Source organism: Callithrix jacchus, chromosome 9 (genome assembly GCF_049354715.1).
Source record: "Callithrix jacchus isolate 240 chromosome 9, calJac240_pri, whole genome shotgun sequence".
In the NCBI taxonomy this organism is placed as follows: domain Eukaryota; kingdom Metazoa; phylum Chordata; class Mammalia; order Primates; family Cebidae; genus Callithrix; species Callithrix jacchus.
Genome location: NC_133510.1, coordinates 125,770,905 through 125,793,173, shown reverse-complemented (window position 1 = coordinate 125,793,173; position 22,269 = coordinate 125,770,905). Strand labels below are relative to the sequence as shown.

Genomic DNA, 22,269 nt, shown 5'->3' with positions numbered 1-22,269 from the left:
TCACATATAAGGTTTTACATGAAAGCAGCATAAAAATCTTTAACATGGGATCAGAATTAATTATAGGATACAGAAATGTCTTACAAAGTTTTAATCAGTTACCTTCATTAGTTTAGAAATTAAAAGCAATGTTGGGAAAGATTCTTCACTGAGTTCTGTAGCTAGAAAGGAAACAAGGAGAGTATGATTTGTAAAAAATTTTTGAAAAATTTTAGCTATCCAGTAAAATTTATTAAGAAAGAAAAAAACATACAGAGAATTTTCCAGAAGTTCTGTGCTGTGCCAAAGAATATCAGGTGAAAAGGCAGCCTAGTTTGGGCGGCTGATGGCAAAGTTATGACATGTTCCAACATATACTGATATTCTAGATCCACGGGAGGAGAAATTCTTCTGTATGACTTCAAATGTTTTAGAATACTCAATGCCTATATTAAAATAAAATATAAACTTCTGTCCAGTTAGAGTAACCCAGTCCTAAACTGTCATAAAACCATCTAACACTGTATCATCGAAAGTTTCCATTCCCGAGACCATCTTGTTTTCAGAAAGATGATCAAAACCTTTTCTAGTATTCCCTTTAATGTTATTCTTCTAAACCATAGTTTATATATGATCATCAAAGAAATCATATGAAGAGAAACCATTGGTAAATGGTAAATGACAGCTTGACAGTTCACTATCTGCTCTTCACACAGTTTAAGATATAATTCAAAATATTTGATCTCATTTTAAGCACAGAGGCTACAGATCTAAATTAATTCTCTATACCCTTATCTTTCTTACGTTTATGTTTTATATTAGACAACCTTGCATAACATTTTGAATTGATATGTTTTCTTATATAGTAAATCTTAACATAATATTAAAGTATTATTTTCTAAAATCAAATTAAAAAGTATAAGGCTACTACAACCAAAATTCAGAAATAATGAAGAAGTTAATGAAAGTACTGAGACACAGTTGAGTATCTCTTGGACCAATCCATTAACACACAAAGCTGACCTAACTCTCAGCCCCACGGCATTTTTCATTTCCTACGTGGCAAATGTTTCCTTAATTCTTCACAATTAGTTCTGCAGTGACTTCATACTCTTAAACAGCAGGAGAGGTTATTCAAATCACCTCAAAACAGTAAAAACAGGAGGAAGATAAGTGACAAAATATGAATGCCATAAAAATCTTTTTCCCTTTGTAAAGATTTTTAAAAACCTAAACTGAACCACAGAATTTAAAAGGAGTTCAACAGATAATCTGGAAAGGCACTGGATAACGATACAATTTATGATCCACAAAGAGCAGAAAGATGATTTTTATATCTTTGATATATGTTATACCTGATTAATATTAATGTTGGTTATCTTTTCATCGGCTCGTTCTATAACTTTGAGGACAACTTCAATCATTTCATAGTCATAGGGATCCAACTGTATAAAAACCAAAATATATCAAAACATGTTAAGATTTTGCCATGTTGAAGTTTTATTCAATTACATTCATCAGCACAGATTACAAATATAAAAATTTCATTGCACTACAATGTTTAGATTAATTACTCCCTTAAAAATGAGCTACGGTTTTCTCACCGCTAAAATTACCTGTGAGGATAAACATACATGCTAAAAAAAGGTCTCAAAGGCTGTTTTTAAAAGCTGCACAAGGTAGTATTGTTTTAATAAAGAAGAATGCTCTTGCCTGAAATCCCAGCATTTTGGGAGGCCAAGGCGGGTAGATCACCGAGGTCAGGAGTTAGAGATCAGCCTGGCCAACACGGTGAAACCCCATCTCTAACAAAAATACAAAAATTAGCTGGGGGTGATGGCAGGTGCCTGTAGTCCCAGTTACTTGGGAGGCTGAGGCAGGAGAATGGCTTGAACCTGGTGAGTAGAGGCTGCAGTGAGCTGAGATCACACCACTGCACCCAGCCTGGGCAATAGAACCAGACTCTGTTTCAAAAAAAAAGAAGTTCTTAAGGTACTAAAAAGATAGAGTAGGCATATGGACAAAATTTTATATAAGATTTTGAAATTGAAGTTCCATATCTTCAATTTATGATGGGAAAATTAGAACAGAAAGAAACTGATCCTTTTCTTAGAAATGACATGACTAAAACTGTGGACCCCCAAAGAAGTTTCTCAAAGGATTTTGTTTTAGCTCCAACTATATACTATAGTGCAAGAATAAATTGTGTGACATCTATATATATATATATAAACATAAAAAGAAAGGAAGTCAGGCCGGGCATGGGGCTCATGCCTGTAATCGCAACACTTTGGGAAGCCAAGGTGGGTGGATCACCTGAGGTCAGGCATGTGAGACCAGGCTGCCCAACATGGCAAAATCCCATCTCTACTAAAAATACAAAAATTAGCCGATCTGGTGGTGCATGCCTGTAGTCCCAGCTACTCAGGAGGCTGAGGCAGGAGAATTGCTTGAACTCGGGAGGTGGAGGTTGTAGTGAGCTAAGATCATGCCATTGCACTCCAGCCTAGGCAACAGAGTAATACTTCATCTCAAAAAAAAAAAAAAAAAAAAAAAGCAAAGCAAGGAAGTCTTCTTTTGTTCTTTATTTCTTTCTACCCACACACCATCACATTTTTCTTTTTTATTTTATTTTTGAGATAGAGTCTCATTGTGTCACCCAGGCTGGAGTGCAGTGGTGCAATCAAAACTCACTGCAGACTTGACCTCCTAGGCTCAAGCAATCCTCCCCACCTCAGCTTTCCAACTACCTGGGACTACAGCCATGTAACATTACGCCCAGGTAATTTAAAAAAACTTTTTGTAGTGACAAGTTATCACTATGTTCCCCAGGCTGCCCTATTTTGTAAATGCCAACAAAAGTCACGTAAAAAACAACATTGAACAAAGTGGGAAGATAAAATATTGTACCTAGAAAATTTGAGCAATATGTATAATTTTTGGTGAATTATAGGCAAAATATAAAACCAAAAAATGTATTGCAGGCTTAAAATTTTATTTCTGGGCCAAGCATGGTGGCTCACACCTGTAATCCCAGCACTTTGGAGGCCAAGGTGGGTGGATCACCTGAGGTCAAAAGTTCAAGATCAGCCTGGCCAACATGGTGAAACCCTGTCTCTACTAAAAATAAAAAATTAGTCAGGTGTGGTGGCATGTGCCTGTAATCTGAGCTATTTGGGAGACAGGCAGGAGAATCATTTTAGATTACACCATTACATTGCAGCCTGGACAACAAGGGTAAAACTCAGTCTTAAAACAAAAAAAGGAATTTTATTTCTCTGCCATTTATCTTCATTTGTCCATCAAACTACCCCGTGATGAAACATTCCAACTTTTAGAAGATCTCCTAAACAAATACTCAGCAGAAGCCAGGCATAGTCCCTGTAGTCCCAGCTACTCAGGAGGCTGAAGCAGGAGGATCACTTGAGCCCAGGAGTTAGAGGCCAACCTGGGCAACATAGTGAGACCACCCCTTCTCTTTAAAAAAAATTAAACCTCCCCCCCCCAAAAATGCTGTGGGAGCTGATGGCCAAAAAAATAAAAAAATAAAAACCAAATCAGACAAGAGTATAAAAATATGTATAAAGATATTAATTGTAACAATTTATAATAACCAGCAAGGACAACATAGTGAGATTCATATTTACAAAAAATTTTTAAAAAATTAGTGGGGTATGGTGGCATGCCCCCAGCTACCTGGAAGGTTGAGGTATAAGAAGGATGGTAGTCTCAGCTACCTGGGAGGCTGAGGTAGAAGAAGGATCACTTGAACCCACAAGGTCAAAGCTGCCATGAGCCATGTTCACACCACTACACTCCAGCCTGAATAACAGTGAGACCGTCTAAAAAAATTTTTTTAAAAATGGCCAGGTGAGGTGATTCACGCCTGTAATCCCAGGACTATGGGAGGCTGAGGCGTGCAGACCACCTGATGTCAAGAGTTCAAGATCAGCCTGGCCAACACAGTGAAACCCTGTCTCTACTAAAAATAAAAAATTAGCCAGGTGTGGTGGCATGCACCTGTAGTCCCAGCTACTTGGGAGGCTGAGGAAGGAGAATGGCTTGAACATGGAAGGTGGAGGTTGCAATGAGCCAACATCATACACAGCACTCCAGCCTAAGTGAGAGTAAGACTCATCTCAAAAAAAAAAAAAAAAATTAGAAACAATTTAAATGTCTATCCAAAAAAGGCTGTTTAAATACAGCATGCCTTATCCATATAGTGGAACAGTAATTATGTATCTGTCAAAATAACATTTCACTGGGCATGGTGGCTCACCTCTGTATTTCCAGCACTTTGGGAGGCCAAGGTAGGAGGATCCCTTGATGCCAGGAGTTTGAAACTGGACTGAACAACATGGTAAAACCCCGCCTCTACTAAAAATACAAAAATGACCAGGCATGATGGTGCATGCCTGTAATCCCAGCTACTTGGGAGGCTGAGGCTGAAATATCACTAAGTAAGCCCAGGACATAGAGGCTGAGTGAGTCACATTTACACCACTGCACTCCAGCCTGGGCAACAGAGCAAGACCTTATCTCAAAAAAAAGAAAAGGGGCTGGGCGCAGTGGCTCAAGCCTGTTATCCCAGCACGTTGGGAGGCTGAGGCAGGTGGATCACGAGGTCAAGAGATCGAGACTATCCTGGTCAACAAGGTGAAACCCCGTCTCTACTAAAAATACAAAAATTAGCTGGGCATGGTGGCGCATGCCTGTAGTCCCAGCTACTCGGGAGGCTGAGGTAGGAGAATTGCTTGAACTCAGGAGGTGGAGGTTGCGGTGAGCCGAGATCACGCCATTGCACTCCAGCCTGAAACTCCATCTCAAAAAAAAAAAAAAAGAGATCGAGACCATCCTGGCCAACATGGTGAAACCCCATCTCTACTAAAAATACAAAAAAATTATCTGGGCATGGTGGCGTGCGCCTGTAGTTCTAGCTACTCGGGAGGCTGAGGCAAGAGAATTGCTTGAACCCGGGAGGCGGAGGCTGCAGTGACCCGAAGGCTGCAGTGAGCTGAGATTGTGCCACTGCACTCCAGCCTGGCACCTGGTGACAGAGTGAGACTCTGTCTCAAAAAAAAAAAAAAAAAAAAAAACATGTCTTACAGGACTATGAAAAAGAAATTGTTTCTTTTGAGTTAGATGTATACGTACTGACATGTAATGACAACATGTTAGGTGAAAAAAGAGGGTCACAGAATAGTGTATTTAGTATAGAATAGTTACTACACCACACTACTAACATTTTTATCTCTAGGGAGTGGGGTTATAGGGAAATTGCCTGTTTTGTTTTATTTATTTCTCTCTAGTTCCAATCTCTTCAAAGAATGTGTAATGTTTTCTTTTTTTCTTTGAGACGGAGTCTCGATCTGTCGCCCAGGGTGGAGTACAGTGGTGTGAGCTCAGCTTACAGCAACCTCTGCGTCCTGGGTTTAAGCAATTCTCTTGCCTCAGCCTCCCGAGTAGCTGGGACTACATGATCATGCTGCCACGCCTGGCTAATTTTTTATATATTTTTTAGTAGAGACGGGATTTCACCATGTTGCTCAGGCTAGTCACAAACTCCTGAGCTCAGGCAATCCGCCTGCCTCGGCCTCCCAAAGTGTTGGGATTACAGGCGTGAGCCACCACGCCTGGCCAAGAATGTGTAAGGGTTTCAAAGATATGGGGAAGAAAAGCTATTTCTATTTTTAGAAACAGGAAAATTATATTTAACTGTATTAAAAATATAGAAATCTAGAGAATATTTCAAATGAAAAGTTGATAAAAATATAGACTTACACTTCCAATTTATTACTAAATGTATATAATTAGCTAAGGGTGGGAGAAATAACTGAGATGACCCGATTCATTTCACCGTGCGTCTACCTTATGTAGTATTCCACTAAGACTGATGACCAAATCTTTAGTGCTCGTCAGTAAAGGAACCATCTCGAGGGCTTTGGCCAGGAGTTTGGGATGCCGTTGCTTTGCAGACTCCATGCTTGCATCTCCCTGGCCTTGGCTGGCATTCGTGTTGTGGAGCAGCGTTTCAATGAAGAGCTGAAGAGCCGCATCACAGTCCAACTGAAACGTGCTAAAAGAAGCATTCAATAAACACCAATCAGGAATTTGAGACCAGCCTGGCCAACATGGTGAAACTCCATCTCTACTAAAAGAACAAAAATTAGGCCAGGCACAATGGCTCACACCTATAATCCTAGCATTTTGGGAGGTCGAGATGGGTGAATTGCCTAAGCTAAGGAGTTTGAGACCAGCCTGGGCAACACAGTGAAACCCCATCTATACCAACAGAGAAAAAATTAGCCAGGTGTGGCAGTGTGCACCTGTAATCCTCGCTACTCAGGTGGCTGAGACAGGAGAATCGCTTGAATCCAGGAGGCAGAGGTTACAGTGACTTGAGATTGTACCACTGCACTCCAGCCTGAGTGACAGAGCGAGACTCTGTCTTTAAATAAATAGGTATGTAAGTCAGAAGTGGTGGCATGCGCCTATAATCCCAGCTACTTCGGAGCTGAGACACAAGAATCACTTGAACCTGGGAGGCAAACGTTGCAGTGAGCCAAGATCATGATACTGCACACCAGCCTAGGTGACAGAATGAGACTCTGTCTCAAAAACAAACAAAAAATTTAAAAAATAAATAATAAAATTTTGGCCAGGCATGGTGGCTCAAGAGGTCAGGAGTTCAAGAACAGCCTGGCTAACATGGTGAAACCCTGTCTCTACTAAAAATATAAAAATAGCCAGGTATGATGGCTCATGCCTATGATCCCAGCTACTTTGGAGGCTTGAACCCGGGAGGCAGAGGTTGAGATGAGCCAAGATCGCACCACTGCACTCCAGCCTAGGCAATAAGAGCAAAACTCTGTCTCAAAAACATAAATAAACAAATAAATAAATAGATTTTTTTAAGAATCAACAAACCAGGATGGGCGCGGTGGCTCACACCTGTAATCCCAGCACTTTGGGAGTCCAAAGTGGGCGAATCACGGGGTCGAGATCGAGAACATCCTGGCCAACATGGTGAAACCCCGTCTCTACTAAAAAATACAAAAAAATTAGCTGGGCATGGTGGCGTGCGCCTGTAGTCCCAGCTACTCAGGAGACTGAGGTAGTAGAATTGCTTGAACCCAGGAGGGGGAGATTGCAGTGAGCTGAGATGGTGCCATTGCACTCCAGCCCTGGTGACAAGAGCGAAACTCCATCTCAAAAAAAAAAAAAAAAAAAAAAAAAAAAAGGCTTTTATCAAAGACAAGCAATGACAAATTCTGGTGAGAATGGAGAGAAGAAGAGAACCCTTGTACACTGTTGGACAACTACTGTGGAGAACAGTTTAGAGGTTCCTCAGAAACTAAAAATAGAACTACTATATGATCCAGCAATCCCACTGCTAGGTATATACCCAAAATAAAGGAAATCAATGTATCAGAGATGTGTACTCTCATGTTTATTGCAGCAACTATTCACAATACCTAAGATTTGGAAGCAACTTAAGTGTCCATCAACAGACAAATGAATAAAGAAAATGTAGTACATAAACACAGTGGAATACTATTCATCCAGAAAAAAGAACGAGATTCTGTCATTTGCAACAGCATGGATGGAACCAGAGGTCATTCTGTTAAGTGACATAAAGGAGGCACACAAAGACAAGTTTCAAAAGCTCTCACTTTTTTTCTTCTTTTTCCCAAGCTATGAGTAGGACTTTAGCTCTTACTTATTTTTGGGAGATAAAAATTAAAGCAACTGAATTCATGGAGACAGAGAGTAGAATGATGGTTACCTGAGACCGGGAAGGAAAGTGAGGGGAGAGGGGAAATAGGATGGTTAATGGGTACAAAAATACAGTTAGAATCAATAAGACCTAGTATTTGATAGTACAACAGGGTGACTACAGTCAAAGATAATTTATTGTACATTTTAAAGTAACCAAAAGAGTATAATTGGATTGTTTGTAACAGAAATAATAAATGCTTGAGGTGATGGATGCCCTATTTACCCTGATGTAATGATTATGCGTTGCATGCCTATATCAAAATATCTCAGGAACTCCATAAATATATAAACCTAATGTGTATCCACAAAAATTAAAACAAATAAATAAAATAAACTGACAACAACTCAACAATCCACCAATAAGAGGCTGGTTATACAGCTTATCTATGCCGGGCACAGTGGCTCACACCTATAATCCCAGTACTCTGGGAGGCTGAGGAAGGCAGATCACCTGAGGTCAGGAGTTCGAGACAGGCCTGTTCAACATGGGGAAACCCTGTCTCTACTAAAAGTACAAAAATTAGCCAGGCAGGGTGGTACATGCCTATAATCCCAGCTACTCAAGAGGCCGAGGCAGGAGAATCGCTTGAACCCAGGAGGTAGAGGTTGCAGTGAGCTGAGATTGCGCCACTGCACTCCAGCCTGGGCAACAGAGTAAGATTCTGTCTCAAAATAAAAAAAGAATCTGGTTACTATAGACAAAGTAACAACTGAAATGGCTTTTTAGATCCTACTAATAAGACAGAGATAGTTTAGTTTGCTATACAGAGTAACTAAAATATCAATAAGAGGCTTAAGTACCATCATTTTGAAGTCACTCTCTGATAATTAAAGGTTATCTAAATTTATTCAGGTAGACTGCCTGAGACAAAAGTATCACTATCATATGAATACAAATCATCAATGCCATGTACATAGAATAATTACGAAATGAACTTGACTTTATAGCTATTTAAATTTCAAAAAAGTGTTCTGTACCATAAGATATCACATAAGAATCTACCAGAAGTTCAAGTTAAATAAAAAATACAAAAGTGTGTGTACTCTGTCCTGGATTTATAACAGGCCAAACTGAAGAATGACATAGTTTTGTTACTTCAAACTACTCTTTAAATCACTGCCCCTTAGAGCTATGGGCAGCCTATAGTCCTTGACTTGCAGGTACAGGATAGTGACAGCCACGCTACTCCTCACTATCCACAGAGACAAAGAAATAGATGCCTATCTGGTTCAGGAAATGTACCAAGCAGTTTCATTCTCAGTAACTCAGATTCCATTAATCTGTTACAAATCAGATGGGGTTTATAGCACCCATAATATTTTAGAAGCAGTCATTTATAATTTGACCTTGAGCAGGTCATGTAATAGGGGTTTGTCTTCTCATATATCAACTGGCGACATATGCAATAAGAACTGTAAAAATTAAATGAGGTGACATGTCTGAAAGCATTCTGAAACCAGAAAATGAGTCCTTGTATTTACTAGATAGAAACATCGGGCCGGGCATGGTGGCTCACACCTGTAATCCAAGCATTTTGGAGGCCAAGGCAGGCGGATCACCTGAGGTCGGGAGTTCAAGACCAGCCTGACCAACATGGTGAAACTCCATCTTAAAAAAAAAAAAAAGAAATGTCTGAGATATAAATTATAAATCATTTATCCCTACTCATCAAAGTAAGCTGAATCTATAAATAATACATTTAATCTTAGTTCTAAAATTTCTTGGCCAGGTGCAGTGACTCATACCTACAATCCCAGCACTTTGGGAGGCTGAGATGGGGCAGATCACTTGAGGTCAGGAGTTTGAGAACAGCCTGGCCAACATGGTGAAACCCTGTCTCTAATAAAAATACAAAAATTAGCCAGGCGTGATGGCACATGCCTATAATCCTAGCTACTTAAGAGGCTGAGGCCAGGGAATCACTTGAAGGTGGAAGTTGCAGTGAGCCAATATTGCGCCACTGCACTCCAGCCTGGGTGACAGAGCGAGACTCTGTCTCAAAATAAATAAATAAAAGGAGGGTCAGTGTGCAGGGGCCGGGGAGCTGGGCATCTCCCCATCTCCATGGGGTATGCCGGGTCCCCAAGCCCATTCATGTCCCACCCCCTTTAAAAAAGAAAGAAAGAAAAGAAATAAATAAAAATAATTTTATAAATATTTTTAATAGGAAATTAGAAATTCTCCCTAAAGCATACTTTTCATTAATTTTTAGATTAAGATTCCTTTGCTCCCTAGTTAACCTGATTTAAAAGTTTACTCAGAAGAATATTTTCCAAATTTTCTGATCATAAGAATCACCTGAGCTCCTATTAAAGACTAATGATTCCTAGGCTCAGTCCAGACCCACTGAGTCAGAACTGCCAGAGAGCCCTAGAAATCTGCATTTGTAATCAAGTGCCCCAGGTGATGCTTATCAGGAGGCAAGTTTGGGAAACACTAAATGGTGAATTTAAATGGTGATATCATAAGAGACTCCAATATGACTTCATATTTACTCAGTTTGGGAATGAGCAAAAGAAAATATCAGAGATCCATGGACCTCATAAAATAATCATCGTTATTACTGTGTTCTTGAAATAAGGATTACCAATTTAACAGCAAAAATACCGTTAATGTTTAAAGACTTACCTGCAATATTCCAGAATGAGGCTTGTGTCCATATCTATATTTTCAACAAGAGCTTTAACAAGGTCTTTCTTGGTGAGAAAATGTTGCCTGAAAACTGGTTGAAAAGAAATCTAGAAATAAAAAGAACAAAACAAATTAAAAAAAAAAAAAAAAAAACCTCTACACTGAAATGTATCAGAATAAGGGCAACATAATGACTTGCCTTCTTAGTATCTTTTTTTTATAAAGAAACATTTGTCTATAGCTCCTCCAACTTCACACTACCCAACCCAGACATCACTCTGAGAGTTGAGGTATACATGGGTCCAAAACTCCTCTTAGCCATCCTAACCATTGCCTTGTCTGAAAAGTTTGATTCTTAATGCAAACAGAACATCAGTTCCATCACTGCAGAAGAATTAAGCTTCAAAACATACAGCATTTCTGTACTGGTTATCTTCCTGATAAGTCAACTGTTTGCAAATAAAATGTTTTATATTTTTGGTAAAGAAAACAGGGTTTTGGCTCATGCCTGTAATCCTAACAATTTGGGAGGCTGAGATGGGTGGATCACTTGAGGTCAGGAGTTCGAGACCAGCCTAGACAACATGGTGAAACCTTGTCTCTACAAAAAAATACAAAACAATTAGCTGGGTGTGGTGGTTCATGCCTGTAGTCGCAGCTAATGAGGAGGCTGAGGTGGTAGGATAGCTTAGGCCCTAGAGGTTGAGGTTGCAGTGAGCCGTGATCATGCCACTGTACTCCAGCCTGGGTGACAGAATGAGATCCTGTGTCAAAGAAAGAAAGCTTGGTTTTGCTTGTCTGTTCTTTTGCATTGTCAAAAATAAAGGCAATTTATTTTCCCCTACTAGCTGTTCTTGAAGTATGGTATACCTGTATATACATTTTAATATTATCTTTAACAACAGCAGTAAACAAAAGGATGAGGCTAAAGGCTATGCCTGAAATAGCATAAATATCAACTGATACTAGATATGTACCTATAAATGAGAAAGTTAAGCAGCTGAAAATGTCAGGCCACTTTTAATTTCCTTAAAAATACAGACAAAAGGAAATGAGGCAAAAAGTTTCTCATTTATCTGGAAGCACCAAAGTGTGTACTTAATAAAATGTTTAAGGCGGTACACAGACACTCTCTTCCCAAAAGTAAAGGACAAGAAGATCTTTGTTTTGTTTTAAATTTTCCAACCAGGTAATTATCAGAATCAATGATAGCAGTAAAAAGAATACTCACACCAAGTTTAGCAAGACGTATGCCCCACTGGGCATCAGTACTGAGTTCATGGAACTTAAGCCCCATTTCTATTTCCTGATAGAGACTTGCCAGCTCAGATCCCACCAGAGATATTGCCTAAAATATTAAAATAGAATTAAAGTTAAATCATAAATATATTCTAATACCTTTTAGATGAAACCCAACAATAAAAATCACAACTTCCTTTGTGATAACTGTGTAGAATGTTACATATTATTTTGTACACAGTCATTACTGCTTATGTAATATTTAGGTAATCCAGCTTATTGTATAATGCCATACATTTAGCCTGGCTTTCTTTTATAATGAAAGGCCAAATTTTAGTTATCTTGCAAGCAAACTCCTCATAAACGGCAAATTTTAACACAATATCCAAAAGAAGTTCTCTATCCATTAAACTTCGCCTACAAAAATGAACTGATGGGCCAGGAATGGTGGCTCACACCTGTAATCGCAGCACTTCAGGAGGCCGAGGCAGGCGAATCACGAGGTCAGGAGATCGAGACCGTCCTGGCCAACGTGGTGAAACCCCATCTCTACTAAAATACAAAAAAATTTGCTAGGCATGGTGGCGCATGCCTGTAGACCCAGCTACTAAGGAGGCTAAGGCAAGAGAATTGCTTGAACCCAAGAGGCAGAGATTGCACTAAGCGGAGACTATCTCACTGCACTATAGCCTGGGCGACAGTGTGAGATTTCGTCTCAAATATTAGAACGAATTCATAGGTAGATCTAGGGTTTCAAATATACCAGAATAAGATTTGATGTTCTAAGGCTGTAAATAGATTTTAAGAAATAAAAAAACTGCTGAAGCCAATAATTCCAGCATTTTGGGAGGCCGAGGAGGGCAAATCACGAGGTCAGGAGTTTGAGACCGGCCTGGCTAACATAGTGAAATCCCATCTCTACTAAAAATACAAAAAAAAAAACAGCCAGGCATGGTGGCAGGAGCCTGTAATCCTAGCTACTCGGGAGGCTGAGGCAGGAGAATCCCTTGAACCCAGGAGGCAGAGGTTGCAGTGAACTGAGATCATGCCACTGCACTCCACCCCTGGTGACAGTGCAAGACTCCATCTCTTAAAAAAAAAAAAGAAATAAAACAACTGTAATTCTTTGGGTTGAACAATGCTCTTAACTTGCATATACAGGCAACAGTATGTCACCAATCGAGGAGAAGTTGATAGAAATCACGAGTTAGCTCAACATTTCTTTTCTTTTTTTTCTGATCACTAAGTTATATGGAATACCAGTGACATTTCTTCTACTAAATCTTTAAGACCAGGTGGCAAAGCCAACTTAATTTCTCCCCCCAAATCTTAAATACTTCAAGAATTGAAGGTGTGCTTCCTTAGGGCATACCAAGATTTTGTCGTAATTCTGCCATGCTTTATCTATGAGCTTCCAGAGATTTTCAAACACATCTTTTTGAGGTAAGAGAGTGCAGTAACCCAATGCCAGGTCAAGATCTACCAAGCGACAATTAAATACCTACAGGAAGAAAGCAGCAAAAGAAGCAAACTCTTCATAATCTAAATAGAATTAACTTTGCTCACAAAGGGCAGAAATACAAATAAAAAGGAAGAATTTTTATTTATAATTCTAAAAACTTTTTAAAATAAGTGTCTCAAGGTTTTCATTAAATTGAATTACAAACACTACAGAAGAACAAGTGTTTCTTGAAAAGTTACAGTAACATAGTTCTAGTGTGTTTGCTTAAGTTTAATGTCCTTTATCACTAGCCGAAGAGTAGGAAAGAAACTATAAATTCTATAGGGCACTGAAATGTTGTCTAGGGGTAAAGAGCCATAATGTATGTAACTTATTTCTAAATAGTCAGAAAAACGTAAAATGATTTTATATATAAACAGAAAAATAGAGAAAGAGAGCATGCCAGCGAATGATACAGCAATAAAAGGTATACCAGAGATTTTTGTACTATGGCTAAAATTTTCCTGAAACTTCTAAATTATCTCCAAATTAAAATTTTTGGGGGCTGGGCACGGTATCATGCCTATACTTTCAGCATTTCAGGAGGCCAACGTGGAAGGATTGCTTGAGGCCAAGAGTCCAAGACCAGCCTGGGCAACATAGTGAGACCTGTCTCTCCCAAAATATTTAAAAGTTGGCCGGGCGCGGTGGCTCATGCCTATAATCCCAGCACTTTGGGAGGCCGAGGAGGGTGGATCACGAGGTCAAGAGATCAAGACCATCTTCGTTAACATGGTGAAACCCCGTCTCTACTAAAAATACAAAAATTAGCTGGGCATGGTGGTGCATGCCTGTAATCCCAGCTACTCAGGAGGCTGAGGCAGGAGAATTGCCTGAACTCAAGAGGTGGAGGTTGCGGTGAGCCGAGATCCCGCCATTGCACTCCAGCCTGGGTAACAAGAGCAAAACTCCATCTCAAAAAAAAAAAAAAAAAAAAAGTTACCCAGGCATGGTGGCGCACCAGCAGCACCAGATACTCAGAAGCTGTGGTGGGAGGGTTGCTTGAGCCCATGATTTCGAAGCTGCAGTAAGCTATGATGGCATCTCTGCACTACAGCCTGGGTGAAAAAGTCAGACCTTGTCTCCAAAAAAACCAACATTTTTAAAAAAAAGTAATCTGACAAATGAAAATTAAACGCCTAATGCAACTATTTTTTCACCGAAAGTCTATTAGAATCTTTTAAAAAATAAAAGGTAATGGAAAATTAGGATTTCTGAAATAGAAATAAGAGGATCATTGGAATGCTTTAATCTATAAAATAAATAACCACATGGCCGGGCACGGTGGCTCATGCCTGTAATCCCAGCACTTTGGAAGGCCAAGGCAGACGGATCACAAGGTCAGGAAATCAAGACCAACCTGGCTAACACATGAAACCCCGTCTCTACTAAAAATTTAAAAAATTAGCTGGGCGTGGTGGTGGGCGCCTGTAATCCCAGCTACTTGGGAGACTGAGGTGGGAGAATCACTTGAACCCAGGAGGCGGAGGTTCCAATGAGCCGAGATTGCACCACTGCACTCCAGCCTGGCAACAGAGCGAGACTCAGTCTCAAAAAAATAAATAAATAACGACAGAGTGTGGCACAGTTATTCATGCCTGTAATCCCAGTGACTTGGGAGGCTAAGGCAGGAGGATCGCTTGAGTCCACAAGTTCAAGGCTGTGGCAAGCTATGATTGTACTACTGCACTCCAGCCTGGCTGACAGAAAAAATACTCATCTCTAAAAAATAAATAAATATAAATAGAAGTAACTAAAATCAAGAGACAACAGTGGAAAAGATTGACTACTATTTCATAAAATCTCTATAGAATGTCAATTACCATAATAAAGATACAATAGTATTAGCTATAATACAGTTTAAGTTTTTGAATAGTAAAACACTACTGTACTGAATCATAAACTACTGAATCATAGGTCAGTTAACTGAGGTAAATGGCAAAAAATAAATTTTTTTTTTTTTTTACTAAGAACAAATACTTACTTTGTGCAGTAGTGTTGTAGCATTTTTCCTGATAAATATAACAGCTTTTTCTTTCAATTCTGTAACAATATGCCTTGATTTAACTAATGTAGTCTCTCCAAATAACTTTTAAAAAAGAACAAGAAAATATTTAGGTTCAGTTCTATGTATCATTCTGAAAATTTTTTCAAATATTAAGAAACTTTGAAAATTCATCATTATATCCAAAAAGTATAAGCATTTAACCTATAGTGATAGAAAGCTGTGTCTGGGGGTGGGGGACTGACTGGAGGGAGGAAAAAGGAAGTATTAAAAATACCCCTAAGTCTTCATTGTGGTGTTGGTGACAAGGTGAATACACTGGTTGATACACTTAAAACATGTGCATTTTAATTTTGAAAGCCATACCTCAATACAGTTCATTTAAAAAGAACCAGCATTTAATACATAACAACAGAGTAGTAGAAATGAAGACAACTCCCTCTGAGGCCCAGCTAAAACAGTTATCCACAGTTAGTTTGTCTTCTAGAATCTCTTCAATGATGCTCTCAAGAGTAATTATAATAACTTGGCCATTTAGATGATAACTAAACGAACAACACACAGATATTCTGACCAAATGTGGTACAGTAGAAACTGCACTGAGCTTGGAGTGTGAAGACTTACCACTACAATATAAAACTTTGGGGTAACTTATTTCATCTCCCTGAATCTGTTTCCACATTTGTAGAATGGAAACTCTCACGGCTGTTGTAAAGGATGAGTATGAGCCAGGCACAGTGGCTCACTGCTGTGGAAGGCTGAGGCGGGTATATCACCTGAGGTCAGGAGTTCGAGACCAGCCTGACCAACATGAATAAACCCCATCTCTACTAAAAGTACAAAAACAGCTGGGCATGGTGGTGCATGCCTAATCCCAGCTACTCGGGAGGCTGAGACAGGAGAATCGCTTGAACCCAAGAAGCAGAGGTTGCAGTGGGCCGAGATCCTGCCATCGCACTCCAGCCTGGGCAAAAAGAGAGAAGCTTAGTCTCAAAAAAAAAAAAAGAAACGAAAAAAGAGAATGAGTATGAAAATGTGTGCAGGCACCTTCTTTCCACACCAGAATCTTAGCAGATGCTCAACAAATGTTCTTAAATCTGATGAATTATCAATTTCTTTGCTACAAAAACAATAGGAAAACATGGACTCCAAATTCCTTTGTTAGTGCTTTTACATCTATATTCACCCAAAGTCAAAGTATTTGTTCTTGAAGCTATACCTTTTCACTCAAACTGGCATTGATGAAGTTTGACACAGAGTGCTGAAGACAGGTACCAAATGAACCAACCACAAATCTTAGGGCCAGTTCCCACTGGCTAGATTCCTGAAGATTTTGAAGCAGGGCAGCGATAGAATTTAAAACAGGTAAAACAAGCCCATCTCCTGCAGAGTGATAAACGATTTTAATATTTAGATTTTTTAAACAAAGGAAAATCATATTATTGAAAACTGTTTTCAGAGACAGCCTATTTCTTCAATACAGATAAGTCAAGGAGTTTGTTCTCAAAGTTAGTTAATGTAAGCTAATATACGGTTTGAGTGAAACCAGAAACTAAGTCCACCAGCTAATGAGATACTTAGATTGTAACTTGTCTATTTTAATTGAGATGTTTATATCTTTAGCTGAAGAAAAACCATTTCTCCATTTGAAAGATAAAAATTTATAAACAAATTCATAGACGTTAACACTATTAAGCCAAATCACATAATCTACTGATCTTTTACGTGAATAATATAAAAATAACTAAACAATTACATTAAGGATATTAAATAACATTCATATTTAGAATTCAAAGAAATTTCTACTACTATGGAATTTTGTGTTTTTAGAGATAGGGTCTTCTTCTGGTGCCCAGGCTAGAATATAGTAGTGCCATCATAACTCACTGCAGCCTTGAACTCCTGGGCTCAAGAGATTCTCCCACCTCAGCCTCCCAAGTAACCAGGACTACAGGTGTACACCACCATTTCTTTCTATTAAGAAATCTTGAGGCCAGCCGTGGTGGCTCATGCCTGTAATCACAGCACTTTGGGAGGTCAAGGTGGGTGGATCACCTGAGGACAGGAGTTTGAGACCAGGCTGGCCAACATGGTGAAACCCTGTCTCTAGTAAAAATACAAAAAAATTAGCCATATGTGGTGGCATATGCCTGTAATCCCAGCTACTTGGGAGGCTGAGGCAGGAGAATTGCTTGAACCCAAGAGGCAGAGGTTGTATTGAGCAGAGATTGTGCCACTACACTACAGCCTGGGCAATAGAGAGAGACTGTGTCTCAAAAAAAAAAAAAAAAAAAAAAAAAAAAAAAAAAAGGCCGGGCACGGTGGCTCAAGCCTGTAATCCCAGCACTTTGGGAGGCTGAGGCGGGTGGATCACGAGGTCAAGAGATCGAGACCATCCTGGTCAACATGGTGAAACCCTGTCTCTACTAAAAGTACAAAAAACTAGCTGGGCACGGTGGCGCGTGCCTGTAATCCCAGCTACTCAGGAGGCTGAGGCAGGAGAATTGCCTGAACCCAGGAGGCGGAGGTTGTGGTGAGCCACGATCGTGCCATTGCACTCCAGCCTGGGTAACAAGAGTGAAACTCTGTCTCAAAAAAAAAAAAAAAAAGAAAGAAAGAAAGAAATCTTAGTAGAATGCGATACATTTCTGATGTCAAATACCTTCATTAATGGAGCAGTATGGCAAACTGATAGACTCCAAGGGATATCTCTTGCTTTCTACAAAAGATACAAATAAGTTAAATAACAGTAAATAGATGGTCACACTAAAATCCCAGACTTCATCACTATACAATATATCCACTTAACAATATAGCACTTGGACCCCTTAAATGTATACAACTAACACTAAATAAAATAACTCTCATATAGCACATACACTTATAGATGTGTAAATATTTCACTATTATAAAAACATTCTTTTTTGGGAGGGGGAGACAGTCTTGCTCTGTCACCCAGGTTGAAGTGTAGTGGCTCAATCTGGGCTCACTGCAACTTCTACTTCCCAGGGTCAAGCGATTCTCCTGCCTCAGCCTCCCGAGTAGCTTGGACTACAGGTGCATGCCACCACGCCTGGCTAATTTTTATATTTTTAGTAGAGATGGGGTTTCACCATAATGGCCAGGCTGGTCTTGAACTCCTGACCTCATGATTCACCTGCCTTGGCCTCCCAAAGTGCTGGGATTACAGGTGTGAGCCACTATGCCAGGCCCATTATTATAAAAAGTTCTAAAGGAAACTGCTGCTTTATAAATACACATAGTAAAATGCACAGCTAAGTGTATAATCAGATAAATGTCTATAAACTGAAGGAGCAGCATCCACATCAAGAAACAGAACATTGGCCGGGTATAGTGGCTCATGCCTGTAATCTCAGCACTTTAGAAGGCCAAGGCGGGCAGATCACTTGAGGTCAGGAGTTTGAGACCAGTCTGGCCAACATGGTGAAACCCCATCTCTATTAAAAATATAAAATTAGCCAGGCATGGTGGCATAAGGCTATAATCCCAGCAACTTGGGAGGCTGAGGAATGAGAATTGCTTGAACCCAAGAGGTGGAGGTTGCAGTGAGCAGAGATCACCCTACTGCACTCCAGCCTGAATGACAGAGCAGGACCCCATTTCAAAAAAACAACAAAAAAAGAATAAGAAACAGAACACTCACTGTCAACTTCCCAGCTACCTGCTCCTTCCCCTTTCCCACCCTTAAGGGTCATCACTGCCCTGACTTCAAACAGCACCAGCTTAGTCCTAGCCTCGGTTTGTACTTGGTACAATGACATCATACAGTACTTATTCTTTTGCATCCGGGTCTTTTGCTCCACATCACGCCTCTAAGATTCACCCACATTACTATGTGTAGTTCTAGTTCCAAACCTCTACAGTTTAAATTTACATAAGGCAGATATACATAGAAAATAATGACACAAATAAGATTTACCAGCTAGAGGCACAAGAGATGAAATCAGTTCATAAATAACTGGCAGCACCATCTGTGACTCAAGAACAATTCCATCTTCACTGAAGAAGTCACTGTAAGACCACTCTTTATATGGATCTTTATGTGTCCCAAAAGAAGCCTAGGTGCCAAATCATACAAGAAAGAGAAGTCAGTTTGCTGCACAACACAAGTAACCATCTTCAGCAAGCAGAATCCAGAATCAGATCTATGAGAGCCAAACATTTTATTTTATTTTAATTTATTTATTTTTGAGTCAGAGTCTCACTCTATGGCCCAGGCTGCAGTGCAATGGGGCAATCTCGGCCTTCTTGGAGGCCTAACGTTTTGAAAGTGCAAATTAAAGCCAATAAAGTGACTAGAACAGAGAAGTAGCTTCATGCCCTTATGTTGTGTTTTTTGACATGGAGTCTTGCTCTGTCACCCAGGCTGAGCGCAGTGGTACAATCTTCACTCACTGCAACATCTGCCCCCAGGGTTCAAGCGATTCTCCTGCCTCAGCCTCCCGAGAAGCTTAGATTACAGGCGCATGACACCACACCTGGCTAGTGTTTGTATTTTTAGTAGAGACGGAGTTTCACCATGTTGGCCAGGCTGGTCTTAAACTCCCAACCTTAAGTAATCCACCCACCTCAGCCTCCCAAAGTGCTAAGATTATAGGCATGAACTACCACACCTGGCCTTTATTTTAATTTTTAAACTTACAATAAAGGTGAGGTCTCACTGTGTTCCCCAGGTTGGTCTTGAACTCCTGGGCTCAAATAATCCTTCCACCCTGGCCTCCCACAGTACTGGGATTATAAGACATGAGGCCATCACATCTGGCCTAGAGCCAAACAGCTTGGAGGGCCAAATACAACCACATACTGTATTTCTTCTGGTCTATGGCTTATAGAAATTTCATTTTAAAGGCTGGGCACAGTGTCTCACGCCTGTAATCCCAGCACTTTGGGAGGCCGAGGTGGTGGATTATAAGGTCAGGAGTTCAAGACCACCCTGGCCAAGAAGGTAAAACTCCATCTCTACTAAAAATACAAAAATCAGGTGGACATGGTGGCGGACACCTGTAATCCCAGCTACTCGAAAGGCTGAGGCAGGAGAATTGCTTGAATCTAGGAGGTGGAGGTTGCAGTGAGCCAAGATTGCACCACCGTACTCTAGCCTGGGTGACAAAGCGAGACTCCATCTTAAAAAAAAAAAAAAATTAACTTTAAGTTAAACTCTAAGAGGACAATGTCAAGGGAGGCCTCGTTGGAGGCCCTGTGTTTTGAAAGATAGTGCAAATTAAAGCCAATAACGTGACTGGAACAGAGAAGTGACCTCATGCTATTTTCCAGTCTAGGCTAAGAAAATAAAAGAGATGGATTCAGTATCTTCATAAACTTTGCAAATGAATAAAAAATGGGCCAGGTGCATTGGCTTATGCCCGTAATCCCAACATTTTGGGAGGCTTAGGTGGGATTATCAGTTGAGCCCAGGAACTGAAAACCACCCTGGGCAAGACGGTGAGACCCTGTCTGTATAAAAAAAAATTTTTTTACACTAGTTGGATGTGGTGGCACACACTTATGGTCCCAGCTACTCAGGAGGCTGATGTGGGAGGATTGCTTAAGCCCAGTTCAAGGGGGCAGTAAGTCCTGATTATGCCATTGTACTCCAGCCTGGGTGATAGAGCAAAACCCTGTCTCAAAAAAAAAAAAGTGCATAATGGGTTGCCAAGGATTTTTTTTAAGGGAAAAAACTCAAAAGTAACTTACTTTCATGAGGATTCCATAGTCATCCATTTGGCACTGTCTGGAAAGCTCTACAGCCATTAAAGTATGTTTACATAATTCTAAAGCATCTAGTAAAAAATCTGAAAGAAAATAAGAAAAATCATAAAATTCATATTCTATGTCTTCAGGATAATGAAAACAACCTTTTAATAATTATCATTTAAAATTCTAAGGAAGGCCACAATGTAGATACAAAGGTCTCCATAAAGCTTTGACTACCCTAAAAAGTCCATTAAACTTTTTCTCAAGCTTGACTTTAAAATAAAATCATATATGAGAGGCAAGGAATTTCATAATCCTATGAAAGTGAGTAATGTCAATAGTCCAAAATGACATTGTTAATATTTTGAAATACTTTCAAACAATAATCTCAAAGAGAATCAATTATAAGCATCCCTTCATAAAATGGAGATGCTATTTCTAAACTGATTACCGTGATGTCCAGTGGTAGAGAGACAGCATTTGGGAGACAAGTATGACATGAACCAGGGAGCATACAACTATGTATATTATAAATCTTGTCACCTGGACTGCAAATGGTGGCAGCTTGGCACGCTAGATCGTGTATCATGGAAGGAAGGTTCTGTCCCATAGGCACCGTCACTGGGGCATTATCAGCCAACATCTGACAAAGCTTCTGACACGTCAGAAATAGCAATTTCCCAGTGTCAGCATTGCAGTGATACTTAAACAAGTCTCTTTGGAAGAAAGAAAATATTGGTAGTTAGAATACTCACATTGAAAGTAGACACATGTGCCTTTCTTGGTTTAATACATCACCACCACCATCAACACATAATTGTTTAAATGTTTTCGAGGTTTACAGCGTAGTTTTTCTTTTCTTTTCTTCTTTTTTCTGAGACAGGGTCTAGCCCTACCGCCTAGGCAGGAGTTTAGTGGCACAATCATGGCTCACTAGAGCCTCCAGGGTCAAGCAATCTTCTCATTTCAGACTTCAAAATAGCCGAGACTACAGGTGTGTGCCACCACATTCTGCTAATTTTTAAATTATTTTTGGTAGAGATGAGTTCTCACTATGTTGCTCAGGCTGATCTCAAACTCCTGGGCTTAAGTAATCCTGCCTTGGGCTCCCAAAGTGCTCGGATTACAGGTGTGAGTCACTGCGCCCAACCTGGTTTTTTTTTCTTTTGAGACTGAGTCTTGCTCTTGCCCAGGCTGGAGTGCAGTGGTGCGATCTCGGCTCACTGCAACCTCTGCCTCCCAGATCCAAGCGATTCTCATGCCTCAGCCTCCCAAGTAGCTGGGATTACAGGTGCCTGCCAGCACACCCAGCTAACTTTTGTATTTTTAGTAGATGGGGTTTCACCACGTTGGCCATGCTGGTCTTGAACTCCTGACCTCAAGAGTTCCACCTGCCTTGACCTATCAAAGTGCTGGGAT

The 22,269-nt window shown here is 40.0% G+C and overlaps 1 protein-coding gene across 2 annotated transcripts in view; it reads right to left on the bottom strand.

The window, feature by feature from the left end:
• KNTC1 (kinetochore associated 1) overlaps nucleotides 1-22,269 on the bottom strand; it is a 102,213-nt gene that overhangs the window by 21,989 nt on the left and 57,955 nt on the right. For both annotated transcript variants that reach the window (XM_035257977.3, XM_078337550.1), the window contains exons 35-47: nucleotides 21,394-21,566; nucleotides 20,851-20,948; nucleotides 19,076-19,214; nucleotides 17,798-17,854; nucleotides 16,355-16,518; nucleotides 15,115-15,219; nucleotides 13,002-13,130; nucleotides 11,622-11,738; nucleotides 10,388-10,497; nucleotides 5,848-6,055; nucleotides 1,335-1,424; nucleotides 254-425; nucleotides 103-161 (exon numbers count right to left, since the gene is read on the bottom strand). In XM_035257977.3, the coding sequence (XP_035113868.2) occupies nucleotides 103-161; nucleotides 254-425; nucleotides 1,335-1,424; nucleotides 5,848-6,055; nucleotides 10,388-10,497; nucleotides 11,622-11,738; nucleotides 13,002-13,130; nucleotides 15,115-15,219; nucleotides 16,355-16,518; nucleotides 17,798-17,854; nucleotides 19,076-19,214; nucleotides 20,851-20,948; nucleotides 21,394-21,566 (1,621 nt within the window). The remainder of the gene's footprint in view (nucleotides 1-102; nucleotides 162-253; nucleotides 426-1,334; nucleotides 1,425-5,847; nucleotides 6,056-10,387; nucleotides 10,498-11,621; nucleotides 11,739-13,001; nucleotides 13,131-15,114; nucleotides 15,220-16,354; nucleotides 16,519-17,797; nucleotides 17,855-19,075; nucleotides 19,215-20,850; nucleotides 20,949-21,393; nucleotides 21,567-22,269) is intronic.